At 30.9% G+C, this 16023-nt stretch overlaps 2 protein-coding genes and 1 pseudogene across 6 annotated transcripts; 2 read left to right on the forward strand and 1 right to left on the reverse strand.

The window, feature by feature from the left end:
* The first annotated feature begins 4947 nt into the window (after window positions 1–4947).
* AT5G26610 (D111/G-patch domain-containing protein) lies at window positions 4948–7027 on the forward strand. Of its 3 annotated transcripts, none has more exons than NM_180553.3 (8): window positions 4948–5089; window positions 5297–5386; window positions 5479–5674; window positions 5759–5913; window positions 6055–6198; window positions 6286–6380; window positions 6478–6643; window positions 6773–6984. In NM_180553.3, exons 2-8 carry the CDS (start codon window positions 5315–5317, stop codon window positions 6848–6850), a joined length of 906 nt encoding a protein of 301 aa, NP_850884.1. In that variant the 5' UTR covers window positions 4948–5089; window positions 5297–5314; the 3' UTR covers window positions 6851–6984. The 3 variants fall into 3 exon arrangements, with proteins under 3 accessions (NP_850884.1, NP_850885.1, NP_001190403.1); NM_001203474.2 differs by having other exon boundaries at window positions 5039–5089; window positions 5265–5386; NM_180554.2 differs by having other exon boundaries at window positions 5020–5386; window positions 6773–7027.
* Window positions 7028–7107: 80 nt separating this feature from the next.
* On the forward strand, window positions 7108–9922 carry AT5G26600 (Pyridoxal phosphate (PLP)-dependent transferases superfamily protein). 2 transcript variants are annotated; one of them, NM_203109.2, is made up of 2 exons: window positions 7188–8746; window positions 9134–9922. In NM_203109.2, exon 1 carries the CDS (start codon window positions 7314–7316, stop codon window positions 8739–8741), a length of 1428 nt encoding a protein of 475 aa, NP_974838.1. In that variant the 5' UTR covers window positions 7188–7313; the 3' UTR covers window positions 8742–8746; window positions 9134–9922. The 2 variants fall into 2 exon arrangements, with proteins under 2 accessions (NP_850886.1, NP_974838.1); NM_180555.3 differs by having other exon boundaries at window positions 7108–9154.
* A 1928-nt stretch (window positions 9923–11850) lies between these two features.
* AT5G26590 lies at window positions 11851–12190 on the reverse strand (annotated as a pseudogene; the record flags this gene model as incomplete). The annotated part of the gene is made up of 1 exon: window positions 11851–12190.
* Window positions 12191–16023: the final 3833 nt, after the last annotated feature.

The following is a 16023-nucleotide window of genomic DNA, read 5'->3' on the forward strand; positions in this document are numbered from 1 at the left end:
ACGTTTAAATCATATGTAACAATTGATTCAAAACAAAAATCAACGTAAAGAAGAAAATCATATATAGTAATGAGATATTATTCGAGTATATATATCTCAAAGGGAAGATGAAGATGAAGTAACGTGGAATCTGGTAATACAATCGGATGGTTGTTGAGATTTTATGAGACAAGACCAATCTCAAATGGTTCATTGTTAACTTTAAGAGTCTTTGGTCTGTCCATTTTATTTTATTTTATCTTCCTTAATTCCTCCCAAAGGCATCCAAGTTCTCTGTTTCTTTTTTAGTATTTGCTTTTGAACTTTCTTCAAACATTTTTTTATTAAGAAATGATCGAATCAAACAAAAAGTGTGTATATTGTATGTTTGTTTCTCTATATTAAAGTGCTAGTATTATTGTAATAGAAGTCCAAACAATCTACTGTTTCTTTGTTGGTTCTTGCTTTTCTTTCCTAGTTATGCTTCTAGATATTGCTCTCTCAAATTTCAACGAAGTGCCAAACTCTTTAGTCAGTCAATGTTAATCACCCTAAATTTGATTAGTGTCATAAATTTATTTTTTTGGCTTTACAAAACAATCCTTATTTGTATATGTAAGTAAACATGTCAATTTTGTAGTTGATTGATATAGCAAACCTTCGATGATTGATTGATTCTCTTATTAATTAGTCAGAAAGCTAATTTTATCATCTACTTCGAAAAATTTAAAAAGATTTCATGACTGATGGGGGCTTAATATCATTATGACTTTTGTTCCACATTTTGTTACCACTTTTATATATAGAAAATTATTACCCTAAATGTTTTATAGATTTTTTTTTTTTTATATTTCATTATCATTTATCATTTGAGATATTTGGTTTAATCTTATTATAATGATATTCAACTATGTATTTACAATAAAGGTGTCGAATAATGATCATTAGAAAAAAAAAGGTTATAACTAAGTTAAAAATCAAGGAAGATTAGAATGAAACAGTCAAAAGACAAATAAAAAAGGTATATGTGGAAGAATAAAACACTCGAAATGTTTTGTCTTATGACAACGAGCGCTTCTTCTTTCGTTTTCCATTCTTTAGGGAATATATTCAACAGCTTCAAGCTAAATTATATAAAATTAGTAATTAATTAATATCTAGTAGACTTTTTCATACAAATATACTAATCTTCTATAGTAATCTTTTCGCCTAAAAACTGTATATTTTTAGCTATAATTAAAGCATAAGTAATCCACCACCAAACAAAGTTCATTATCGAATTTGACAGGGAATATAAAAGAAAGAAAAAGATTGATTCGTTTCGGATTTGAATGTCTTAATCTTGATTGGTTTTTCACTTTTGGCTGATTTTTTGAAAGAAAAAAAGAAGAAGATAATTATCAACTAGATGAAGTGTTATGAGAACCCTATCTACTCATTTTTGGGGTTAATATACATGCAGAGTTTTATAAATATATATAGTTTTCTTACTTACGAGTTACGATATTTCAAGTAAGCACATTCCAAAGATAGTATCTGTTTCAAAGTAAAAGTTATCCACTAAGCTCACTAACACCCTATACTACAAGCCATTACAAAAGTCATTCATCTTTTTCCCATGACCAATCATATGAACAAATATAAATTTCAACCTTTTTAATTATTTATAATAAATACCAGAAGAAAAATGCAGTTTATAGGAAACCACAACTAGTGGAAGAATCATTTCATTTTTTTTTCATTAGTAATTTTTTAAATGTTATTTCTCTTTAAAATTATTATTAAAAGAGTATTTTTCTTACAATGGTCATAATATTTTGAGATTCATTGGATAACCTAATTTTGATACTTACTAGATTCTGACCCGCACATACGTGTGGATTTTCATATTTAAAAAAATATATTGGAATACATTTTTAGTGAAAGATATTATAGTATATAAATTATAATATGCATAAAAAAGTTTATAGTGTTATTTATGATAAAATATCTAATTTTTTTAATATATATTATTTATATTTTATTTGTATTTTGCATAGTAAATAGATTGTTAGATTTGTTTCGATTTGCGGAATAAAATAGAGATATTTGGAAAATCTGTGTATTTTTGTTAGTTTGATGTATATATAAATTGATTGTTTTTGTTTGAAATTTGATCAATTAGATGATATAATGTAAAATTTACTCCCCGGTACACCGTTGGTCGATTTTTTTGTAACTAAAAATTCAAAATTTAAAATATAGTTGTTTTGTAAATATTGTTTATTTTGTTTAATGTTTAAGATTGTATAATTATGTTATAATTATTAATTCAAAGATTTCACTCGTAGATTATCTTCCCGTATTAATATCAACTCAAACCCGTTCCACCATATAACTTCATTCCGTAAAATGAAAAATTATTTTGTTATTTTTAAATATTGTTATTGTAATATATAAAAGAATCGAGGGATTGACATGTGGTACATCTTGGATTAATATATTTAAAAATAATTTATGATTTATAAATTTATGATATTGGAGTATATAAAACCGATTTTTAGTGTATACCTTTCAATAAGATGTAGTTCTTATAATTAAAGTATAATAGTATTTGGTTTTTATATGGTTAAGTAATAGTATTTGGTTTTTTATAAACTAATAAATTTGTGGATTTTAGTTAAAAATAAAAAATTAAATTAAGTTATATTTGTTTTGTTTATTGTTTAAGATTGTATAACTATAATCTAGTTTCTTGTAATCTAGTGTTGACCCTGAAAGAAAAATCTATAAGAATATGCATAAATGGATAGTAATATTAGGAGATAAACATCGTTAGAACATGAAGTAATTTATTTAAAGAATCAATATTCTAGATTGATTATGAGCCAATGTGAATGTATGCATAACATTTATAATTATAAGAGATAGATTGTACGCAAAATTATATTTTAATTTGGATTCAATCTTAGCTTTCCAGAAAAAACTAATCTGAATTGCGTATTTAAAATTTAGGATGACGAAAATATTTTTTTTTTAAATCTAAACTTTACTATGATCTCAAGAATTTTGGTATTTTTTGGATTAAACTTATCCTTATGCATTATCGCAAATATGGTAGTTATTATTGTTCGAATACAATTATTGATCTGTCAAAATAATCATATTACTATTTGCTCCTAAAAAAAGACATTCAAATTTCAAAAAAAATAATAAAAATATTGGTGTGAATCAATATTTTCTCATTTTGAATATTTGCATTAAAAAATTTAAACATTGGTATTTTAAACTTTGTTTTACTGTTTAAAAAATAACAAATAATCGAATCTAGAAGAGTGAATATTCCAAAAGCTTGTACCTATTATAATACGTTTAAAAATATATCTTTTTTTATATAATTCAAATTTAGCTTAGTGATATATTTTTAAAATAATGAAAATTAACCTGTTTAAAAAAATACTTTAAAAGTTTATATCATTTAAATTCTAATTAAAATATTAAATATTTTAATCTATACTGATAATATCTTCTAGATATTTACAAATCTAAAATCCAAAAATTATCTTTTGAATATGCTAAATCAAATTTAAAATTGTTTTTTTTATGTGTACTAATGAGAAACAATTAACATAGTTTTGTTAAGGAAATTGTTTAAAATTTAAACTAAATGATAATTTGTTATTAAATTAGATTGAAGTTTCCAAATTATCTAATAATATATTACCAGAATAAATAAATTTACATATATACAATTCGAATTAAAATAGCCTGATATGTTATGGAAACGTTTTTAAATGATTTTCGAAAATATTAGGTAGTTATGAATTTATTAATTTTAAATTCTATTTTTTAAAAGAACAAAATCCAAGATATTTATTTAGTTGTAGTAGTTGTTAATTTACTAAATTATCCATGCAAAAAATTCATTTAGTTAATTTTAAACTACCTTTACAATGTTTTAGTTCACACAATGCTTCCCAATTAATAATATAGATTCTGGAAATTGACTTAGTGGTAAAATCATGAACAAATATTTTCTCATGTTTTTAATTATGTAAAATAAAATAACATGTTATTTTAAAACACATATCAAAAATGTCTATTTACAAAAACAAAATGAAAAAACAAAACTGATTTATTTATTAGTTTGTCACCATATCAACCCTTAAGTGCAAAATTAGTAGGCTGGTGTATTTTTTTGTTTGTCATCTATTATCATCATATATATATCTTGCTCTTATTCTTTTACAAATGATGAACAAATCCGCAAATAACTCACGACGTGTACTTTTCCCTGCAATACATGGATTTCCTACTGACGATTTTTATATGCATCATATATACCATTTATGAATTCGAGACCACAACATATATGTAGTCTTCTGGTATTTCCGATTAATTTTGCATTCTGTAAAAGAATGTACTCTTTAAAACCCAATTCTACACCTGGTATCAAAACTTTTACACTTTTGATCACTAGCAAGATACGTCCACATATTACAAGTAGACTATGTATGTATATACACTAGTCATGAGCGTTCGGTTATTGGTTCGGTTTTATTCGGTTTCAGTTCTAGAGTTTAGTATCAATTCGGATATTTTGAAATCTCGCTTCTGTTCCGGTTCTTTAGGTTTAAAAAGTAAATATCCATTCAGGTATTTTGCTTTAGACGTTTTTGATATTTCGGTTATTTTGAGTATATTCGGATATTTTTTGGTTATTTTTAAATATTTTTATTATTTTTATATATATTTCAAATCTCTTTGATTATTTTGTCTATAAATAACTAATACTTTTGGATATATAATTGTAGTTTGGGTAGATATCCAAAATATTTTGGTTCGATATTGATTCAATTACAGTTTTTTTGGTTTTAGAATTTAATATCTATTCGGTGATATTAAAAAATTTGGTTCGGTTTAGTTCGATTCTTTTTGTTTTGATTCTAATTTGGTAGATTCCGTTCGGTTAATTTGTCCACACTAACATTTCCCCAAATTACTGTTATTTGTTTTGGGCCCAATCCCAAAAGCTTCGGGCCTGCTAACAAAATATAGACCCAAAAATTCAACGTCGATTGTTGTTCTTCTCGCTCTGTGACAGATTCTCGCTCTCTCTACAAACTGTCAGGTAAGCTTCTTCAATTTTCATCATTAGATCAAATAGTTTCCTTCGCCTCAAAGGTTTGTGTCGATCTGCGATTAGAGAAACCCTAATTTTCGATCTCGTAGAAACTTCAGCTAGACTAGTAGGGATCGATTTGAATCGCTATATCGCTGAAACCCTAATTTCGTTAATTTCTCAGAACTGTCGCTGACACAGTACATAGGGTTTTAGGTTGATTGATGTAGAGGAATGGATATTAGCCGGCGTGAAAGTAAGACGGAAGCAAGTAGTAGAGAGAAACGGATTTATGAGAAAGATCAGGTCAATTTCACAATTTTCTCCATTCCATACTCAAGTTCTTATATGTGTTTTGGTCTTTGTTTCATCAATTTGTGGTTTTGAAATTGGTATAGATGAATCAAGAGTCTTTTATTGAGGGATTGGCAGAGGAGTTTCGGTTGCCAATTACTCATAGGGTTACTGAAAATGTTGATTTGGAGGATGTGGAGCAAGCTTCGTTAGATGTAAAGATATCGTCGTCGAATGTCGGGTTTCGTCTTCTTCAGAAAATGGGTTGGAAAGGAAAAGGTCTTGGAAAGCAAGAGCAAGGTGTGTATGTGTGTGTAGTCAGAATTCATAAACTGGTTAAATTTAGAGTTATGTTTCATCTTTTGATATTGTGTTTATGGTAAGGTATAACGGAGCCTATAAAGTCCGGTATAAGAGATCGAAGACTCGGTTTAGGGAAACAAGAAGAAGATGATTATTTCACTGCAGAGGAAAACATCCAGCGGAAGAAACTTGATATCGAGATTGAGGAGACTGAGGAAATCGCAAAGAAACGGGAGGTATGCGTTCAAAACATATTTGGATATATCCTTGTCTTTTGACGGGAATATCGTAGAGGGGAAAGAATAAAAAACTGCAGTCTTTTATTACCTGGTTGGTGGCTTTCTACTGCCCGCTTCGTGCCCATTATGACAATCCAGGTCCTAGCAGAACGTGAGCAGAAGATCCAGAGCGATGTTAAAGAAATCCGTAAAGTCTTCTATTGTGAACTATGCAGCAAACAGTATAGAACGGTGATGGAGTTTGAAGGTCACTTGAGCTCATACGATCACAACCATAAGAAGGTAAACAAATACTCTAATTCCCTTATCCTTGTTTTATAGCTTATTAGTTTTTCCAAAACCGAGAGTTAAAGTACTGGTATTATGCAGCGATTCAAAGAAATGAAAGAAATGCACGGAGCAAGCGGCCGCGATGAGAGGAAGAAACGAGAGCAGCAACGTCAAGAGAGGGAGATGACTAAAATGTGCTCAAAACGTTTCTAGTCTCTGTTACCTTTTACTTGTTTCTAAAGATTTTGTATGCATTGGACGTAAACCCGAATTTTTCTTTTAACTTTCTAGGGCTGATGCTCGCAAACAACATCAGATGCAACAGAGCCAGCAAGAAGTCCCAGAGAATGTCCCGGTTTCTGCACCGGCTAAGACCACGGTTGCACCACTTGCTGTCCAAGATCAGCGAAAAACATTGAAGTTTGGCTTCTCTTCTAAAAGCGGCATTATATCAAAGGTATGGAAACTCACTATTACAGGCCAAGCCTAGTATAGCCGGGCTTAAAGCAGGCCAGTACGGGTTAGCCTGCTTTAACCTCCCGTACTCAGTCATCACTGAAACTAGTTATCTCTTTCATCTTTACAGAGCCAACCCACAAGCAGCATCAAGAAGCCGAAAGTAGCAATCGCGTCCGTTTTCGGGAACGATAGCGACGAAGATTAACTTTGCTACATTATATGATCAGAAACATTGATTGTACTTTATGTAATTCTACGCTATGGTTCCTTTCACAGATTTTAAAACAGAATATAAAAAATTAACATTTGTCTTCAATTTTATTCATATGTTTGTTTGTTAAATCTTAAATACTCTTTGTCTATACATCAATCTAACCGTTAAAAAAAGAACCGTTAAAAGTGTCAACACTCATCAGTACCCGTACAAAAACTAAAAGACCATTTAACACGTGAGTGAAGATTGTTTGGTAGGTGACCTTCCAAAACCACGCGCAAGTCACGTGAGCCACAACAACAAAAACCTCTTTTTGTCACAGTTTCCTAAGTCGTCGTGGCACCGCACTTTCACCACTTGTCTTTATCCTCTTTTTATAATTATTAATCAAAATCAAATGAGCAAAAATTGAAAGCAACAAATTTCTTCTTCTCTTCTTCAAGCTCATCAATCAATGGCGTCGTCTCTATCTCCACCGGAAGAAGCTTCGTATCACCACCGTCATACCAAAAGGTACACCTCCTCCGCTTCCTCCGCTTCCTCCACCACCAACGGAACCGTCGAATCATCGGTTTCCGATTTCGTCAAACGTCCCAAAATCTCTCATCCGAATTACATATCAAGTTCCGAGATCGAATCAGAGTTTTCTCATCACGATCCAGATTTCGCAAGAATCAACAACGGTAGTTTTGGTTGTTGTCCGTCATCAATCCTAGCTTTACAACGAGATTGGCAGCTCCGGTTCCTTCGTCAACCGGATCGATTCTATTTCGACGAACTCAAACCAAAAATCTCCGATTCTAGATCTGTAATCAAACGGTTAATAAACGCCGAGCATGACGATGAAGTCTCGATCGTCGATAACGCAACAACCGCAGCTGCAATCGTTCTTCAACAAACCGCTTGGGCTTTTCGTGAAGGTCGGTTCGATAAAGGCGACGCGGTGGTTATGCTTCATTACGCTTATGGCTCTGTGAAGAAATCTGTTGAAGCGTATGTTACACGCTCCGGTGGACACGTCACCGAGGTACAGTTACCTTTTCCGGTTATTTCGGCGGATGAGATTATTGACCGGTTTAGGATTGGTTTAGAGTCTGGTAAAGCGAATGGTAGGAGAGTTAGGTTAGCTTTGATTGATCATGTGACTTCTATGCCAAGTGTTGTGATTCCTATTAAAGAGCTTGTGAAGATTTGTAGAAGAGAAGGTGTTGACCAAGTTTTTGTTGATGCTGCTCATGGGATAGGTTGTGTTGATGTTGATATGAAGGAGATTGGTGCTGATTTCTATACTAGTAATCTTCATAAGTGGTTTTTCGCACCGCCTTCTGTTGCTTTCTTGTATTGTAGGAAATCGAGTAATGGTGGTGTTGCGGATTTGCATCATCCCGTTGTTTCGAATGAGTATGGGAACGGTTTGGCGGTTGAGAGTTCGTGGGTTGGAACTAGAGATTATAGTGCTCAGTTGGTGGTTCCTTCGATATTGGAGTTTGTAAATCGGTTTGAAGGCGGGATTGATGGTATTAAGAAGAGGAATCATGAGTCTGTTGTTGAGATGGGTCAAATGTTGGTTAAGTCTTGGGGGACTCAGCTCGGTTGTCCCCCTGAGATGTGTGCGAGTATGATCATGGTTGGGTTGCCAGTGTGTTTAGGAGTGTCGAGTGAGTCGGATGTTTTGAAGCTTAGAACGTTTTTAAGAGAAAAGTTCAGAATTGAAATCCCAATCTACTTTAGGCCACCAGGGGATGGAGAGATTGATCCGATCACGGGATATGTGCGTATTTCTTTTCAAGTTTACAACAAACCTGAGGATTATCATAGGCTCAGGGACGCAATAAACGGGCTTGTTAGAGATGGGTTCAAATGCACGTCTCTATCTTGTTGAATAAGGTACATTGTAGTTCCCAAGTTTCGCTTTCCGGCTATGTTTCAGTCACCAAAAACCTATGTTGATTGTTGAGTAGTCAGTCAGTGCTTGCCAATAATCCAGATTCTTCTACTTTCTTAGATATTATTATGTCCCAATAGTGTCCATTATAGAACATTTTCCTTCATAAAGCACATGAGTTAATAATCTTCAGTAGCATTTCATTTCTTCGTCTTTATCATCAACTTAGTCGCGGTGTTATTAGAAAAGTGGAGCATCTATACTGTTGCGAACATTTGTGTTTTTGTTTTCATGCAGTCACTAGGAACATATTACTAGAAAGTAGAAACATAGTAATACTAATGTTTTCATTATCGTCTTGCTTATATAGTCTATTATGTATTAACCAGGGCATAAAGCTTTTCAGGCGAATGAATCATGAGAAAGAAAGTTATCATGGTTTAGGTACCATGGAGCTTTATGAGATTCGAAGGAGTCTCTATTTCCACAATCATATCTCTCAACTTCTTATACAGTAATGATGTATGAGAAAACTAAGTTTTCTTCTATTTCCGTTGCTCGAATCGCCTGTTCAAAATTTCCCATTTACATAACCTTAGCAGGTCTAATAAAGCACTCTAGTCCGTGTTGTTGTTCTCGTAATTGGTCTTTAAATTCTCTAATTTGTTACGACGTGTCACGTGTATGATATAATTCGCATGAAACTATTTGGTTAAGCTCATACAGATCTGCAGCGTCTCGTTTCGGATCACTCAACGTTGATCTAATGGTGTAATTCGTATAGCAGCAAGTATTTGAACCGGAGACTTCTTCAACTAAGTAGTATCAGAATCGTGTTACTAAAACATTTGGAGATATTTAATTTTCGGCGATGAGAATAATTTATGTTGGTGGTTGTGTTGATTGAAATGATTCCTCAATCTCTCTATCTCAGGTGCATCTTCGTAACTCTGGTAACTCTGTACCTTTGACCAAAACCTACCAAATTGTGGGTCCCATTACAACTCAGCTATTCGTAACTCTAACGTGGCAAAGCTTTAAATAATGGATATATTTTATGAACTGCGAAATAAAACATAGAAATAATAAAATAGTAGAGCAAAAAAAATTTTGGTTACAAAATAGGTATGGACTCACGTTATCAAAATGAACAAAACTCTCATTCGTTTGTTTCAAAATTAATATTATGCGAGACACTTTCATGAGATTTTACAAAATAATATATAATATTTAAATCTTATATGTTATATTTAACGAAAAGATATAATATTTCAAAAAATATAGTTAATTTTTTATAAAAAATATTGTTACATAGTATTCTTTGAAGAAAAAACATTGTTACGAAAAAATTAACATGAATAGAATTTTTTATAAAAGAAATCAAATGCAATCTTAATAAAAACCGTATATTATCAAAAGAATAAGAAATTTTATTAAAAAGATTACATGTAATCTTAATAAAAAACAATGTATATTACTACAAAATAACACGATAGAGAGAAATATTATACTGAATAAAATGTTTTTCTCAAGAAATACTATATGCTTTTTTTTAATAATAGGTAATACGCAAAATAATATGATAAAACGGGATATATTATGCTATCACTCGTAATTCGAGAAAAAAACATGTTACAAAGAAAATGTAAATAATTATACATACTCTTTAACATGTTACCGACAAATTACTCTATCATATGGTTAATTTGTTAATTATCTTCAAAAATTTGATTATTTTGTGCATATTCTCTTAAATAAGTAATCTCCTTTCTAAATGTTAACTTATTCTTTTTTTTGTCGTCAAACTTTTAAATTAAAACCCAAAAGAGCAAAATTACAAGATGAAATGGATCCAACCATACAATAAAAGCCAATATAAGCCCAAAAAATAAAATAACTAGATATGCCAAAATATGCCAGCAGGTCTAGAAGCGATATGTGTGACTTACACATTCTTGCGCAGATTGGAGGTGGAAGATGCAACTGACTCGTCACCGACTCTTCATCGGTTCGTCAGCGCCATTACCACCGAAGCTGGCCGTTGATCGGAATCTCTATTTCCGATTAAGATTTCACACAAGCAGCTACTTCTTCCGATTCACCATATGTCTGTTTCGCAAATTCATTCAGATGAGTAGAAATCAAGCTCTATAAAAAAACCATCAGATCTTGAGGCACCGGAACATATAACGAAGCAAGTGGTCATACCAGTAGCAAACACGCTCTCATGTATTTGTTCTTTACCAGCCATCAAATTCCAAACATCACAATCCACATACAAGGGACCTTCATCCAAAGTTTATTTACGGTCCCATAATGGGTAATGAAGGATTTATGCTTTCATGTAAGGAATTGACCAGTTGATGATCTCATGAACCTTTGATTCAATCATTAGGCGTTTCATTCTTCTTGTTTGGAAGAAATTTAACATCACTCCAAAAGGAGAAGAAAAAACAAAACAAAAGAAATAACCAAAAACACTAAAAGAAAACTCTCACTAAGGCATGAAGAAACTAACCGGACTTAGCCGGAAACATTCGTGTTCTTCTTCCTCTTGTAGTCTTGGAGTATATTTTACAAATGTGATCTTCTAAGGCTATGAATGATTGTGTAGTATGCCCTAGACCGGACTAAAGTTGGATCAATCCATATAACTACAAAAAAGAATCATTTGCATCACATAATTTTTGTCAATAATTAAATGATATTAATTTGAATCACTTATTTATAATCGATACAAAGCTATAATTTAACATCAGTTGCAATAATTGATGTATGTAGCATCATTTCATTAAAACTCTTTAAAATTGATGCAAATTGTTATAACCAGAGAAAGAGATAGAAGAAATGAGTGTGTTATTCCATTGAGATAAAAGGTTCTTTATATAGGTGTACAAAGAAAGGGTAAAACCCTAGAAACATCTAGATGATGGGCTTAGATGATGGGCCTTATAATGGGCATCCATCTTTATTCATAACACTCCCCCTGATGACCATTATAGTATCATAACTCGTAAAGTATTTGAAATGCTGCCTCATTAAAAACCTTACCAGGAAAACCCAATGGAAAAAACCATGGTTAAGGGAAAAAGAGTGCAACATACAATTACTCCCCCTTATGAGTATATTCGTCGAGATCTTTGAGACGGCGTAATCCGATACGATAGACTAACTTCTTGAAAGTAGCAGTAGGTAGCGCCTTGGTGAATAAGTCAGCCGGATTATCATTCGAACGGATCTGTAGAACTCGTACATCGCCGCTCTTTTGTAGATCGTGTGTGTAGAAGAATTTTGGTAGGATGTGCTTTGTTCTATCGCCTTTGATGTATCCGTCTTTGAGTTGTGCGATGCATGCTGCATTGTCTTCGTACATAATTGTTGGAGTCTTTTTCCCTGCATACATACCACAATCTTCTTGTATATGGTGAACTATTGATCTTACCCATACACACTCGCGACTAGCTTCATGAATTGCTAAAAACTCTGCATGATTAGAAGATGTGGCAAAGATTAAAAAGTATTTGAGAATAAGTCCGCCAAATCTTCTCTTGAACAAATTTTTGGATAAAGTACATCGCCATTCTTCTGCTGCTCATGAATATTTTAGATGATTCATCTTGACCATCTTATTTATTTCTCTAAATATCATTAGTGTATAATATTCATTTGGATGATTGATAGAATTTCTTAATATTCATCAAGTGTATTATTTACGTGTTCTTTAATGTCTCTTTAAAAACCTTGTCATAGAAAAATTATGTGGGATAAAAACTATGATAAGGAAAAAGGGTACATCCACGCATATCATTCAATCTCCCCTCGGAAACATCTTCTTCAGGAGATGATTTTCAATCAAATACAATATCTCGTTGGAATTAATAACCATAATCTTAATGATCATAATTATATGGTTTTCATATAGACTTATAAATATCATTATCTAGTGATATTTTGTCATAGATTATTGTCATCGTATTACTTATGATAACTCTGTAGGAGTTTTAATGATTTTCAAAACAAATATTAGTTTGATCAATATATTTTGATAAACTCAACATAAATATACATTTATATGATTATATGTCATGTTACATATTTCTTTTTATTCGATCGAGTAGAGTTCTAGAGAACATAATTCTCATATAATTAATCCTTCATAGATTATATCTTTCAAGAATTTCATATAAATGTCATATCCAGTGTTCCGTGTCTTATTGTCAGACTTTAGATACTTAAAAATATTACATCCACCACAAGAGAATATATCTCTTCATAATACATTTCTTATCTTTGTGAAAATCTCATTAATTTCACTATTCTTTCACATAAAGACTCATTTATCTTCCACTGGTTTTACACATCATGTGCATAGACTACTAGTCCAAATATCTCTACTAGAGATTATAATTATATGTCTATTTCTTCTTTTTCATTTTTGGTTAATCATTACTTTGTGTACACTTTTCAATAGACTTTCTTTCATGATCCTCCTTTTTTGTCCATAATATCAACTGCTCATATCATGCAAATATATTACGACGTCGATTTGCTTTTGATTCCATTATATTTTGACATGACATAGCTAGGTAGATCTCTTCATTGTCAAGTACTTGAATGTTTCATTTGTCATGTTTATGTCTCTTTTAGAGATCATTCACTCTCTTCAAGAGATCATCAAAATATTTATTTCCTCAATTTGGTCATTTTTAATTTTGTGCTCCTTCACTTTTACGAGGATATTTATATTTGGAACCAAAGTCTATTACGCTTCATGCGATCTTAAGACTCAATAGCAGTTTGAAATTGGTCCTTACAAGACATTCATTATATTCTGGAGCATTTAATCTACAACTGGTATAGGTGACTTCATCACTTTATTTGGGTCAGCAAATGCGTCTGGCAATTACAACGCTAAATTCTGTAATTGAATTATCTTTTGGACTCTTAATATACATTCTTTACTCCGAGAATCATTGATAATTCATTTCTTTTTATCTTTTTTTTTTCACCAGCTATATACATTCTCCCCCTTATGTTGGAATAGCTGACTATATAATATGATAGTCTTCAAAACGAGCGTTATATAAATACTTCTAGGATGGCTTAGTTATCATTCATATCCAACATGTATTCTTATCCTCCTTTGAGGGTTCATCTTAGCGTGCTGTGGTGGAGCACTTTTCACATTCAAAGATTTTAGATGAAAACTATTTGGTTTCTGACCCAAAACCAATAATGATGGGGAAAACTATTAATTATTCATTGGCTTGATGCGTATCGATATTACTAAACCATTTTGTGTATGAACATGAATTTCAAAATGTTAAACACTTATCCCAACGGATATCCAATAATGGTTATAATAAATAAACACTGAAATACTCTTATACTTTAATCAAGAAAGTAACCTCGCAAACTCTATGTTGCGGGTTTATAACAAGGATAAATATGACCTTCTTGTCGATGCAACAATCGAGTCAATAGGTCCATTGAATCGATGCATCTTTTATAACCATTAGGTATCTAAATGTCATATAGTAGGTGATCAACCCATAATCATCTCCTTGTATATACTTACGAAAAGATAAAGTCCAAATTACTTACACTGGTAAAAATCACATTATCATATTGCTTTCTGAGCAAGTAACATTTGATAAATCATTAGGGAGAATCTTCTGGTTTTTCACCTAATGTCCACATAATTCTCAATACTTTCACATCATCATTAAACCAGGATGACCAATCCGGTTAAGCCAAATATACTCTTGAAACTTCTAGCTTTTTTTTTTTTTTTTTTTTTTTTTTTTTGAAAACTTCTGATTTACTTTTCATTCGTTATGAATTACTCCCTTAATGGAATCTTATAATCAAAATTACTTCCATGTATTTTAATAATCAATCATATGTTAATATAGCAATAAATGAGACAATAATTGAAATTTATATTCTAATATAAACGATATTAAATTTAATTTGACTAGTTATGTAAGATCTTATATTCACTTCAGAATATGAGTATTACTTATCATCAATAAGTCATATATTTTCTTAGCCTTTGAAAAACACTCGATTTAAGTTTATAATAGTTCTCAAAATTTCTTTCAAAATATTGTGTCTACAGGACAACAATACTTGCATAAAAGTTTAAGCGTCTGTTTTACCATCTCTGCATCATAGATATTCTCTTAACAATGTGAGTTATATTCACAAAGAGACTTCAAGTCTTGAAGTTTCAGTAATAACTAATTATAACTTATTTTATCTAATAACACATTCGTATAAGAATTGCTTTATACAACTTTTAGATCTTTAGTAGTCAAAGATTGAACATAATCTTTTGGATATGTCACTTATTATCCATGTGAGATTCATTACTTCTCCTCCTCGAAATGATGAAACTTCAAGTTCATCCATCTCGTTTTTAATTCCACTCTAGAATCATAGTATATTTTATATCTCATCATATTAACTTTAAGATTTGGAGAATTATACGGCATCAATGATTTTAATTTTGTATTCCCATAAAAAACAATGTATATGCTCTTCTAGAGTCTTTTAATAAGATTTTATACTACTTGATATACTAGATTATTTCATCTTTAGAATATTTTTTTTTTTTTTTTTTTTCTTACCATGTTTATTTTCTAAACTTCTGGTGATAATTTAAGTTCTTGAAAAAACTTTGACCATCAAAAATATGATATCTTCTTAAGATACATTAAAATAGTCATTCATGAAAATTTCTATAAGTGATTATACCTTTAAATTAAGTTATTTATCAATCAATTTATTTCATAAAATAATCAAATATTATATACCAATACAATTTTAATGCAATATTGTAAAACCAATAAGTATAAAACTATTTTGTGCAAAATCTGGATTTTACATATATCTTGACAAAACTTTTATTTAAGATAATATGAATTTGTGCAAAATTTGGATAAAATGATTTCGTGCAAAATTAGGGCAAAACCATTAACACTTTTTTTTTTTTTCTAAACTCAAAAAAAAATAAAATAAATAAATACAGATCTTTTAAACAAATTTTTCGTGCAAATTTAGGGTAAACAATATTCATGGTCAACTCTATTAACGTAAAAATAATAGTGCATCAACTATGAAATTTTAATTTTCAAAGAAGCATTAGATCTTTATCTTTATAAAAGTATGGAAGAAAACTTATCTTTCGTGCGAAAATCCAGATGCTGATCATTCGTGCAAAAATAGGGTTTCTGCGATATAATGCATAAAACAGTTAAGAATCAATAACATATAA

The sequence above is a fragment of the Arabidopsis thaliana genome, chromosome 5, assembly GCF_000001735.4.
Source record: "Arabidopsis thaliana chromosome 5, partial sequence".
Classification (NCBI taxonomy): Eukaryota; Viridiplantae; Streptophyta; class Magnoliopsida; order Brassicales; family Brassicaceae; genus Arabidopsis; species Arabidopsis thaliana.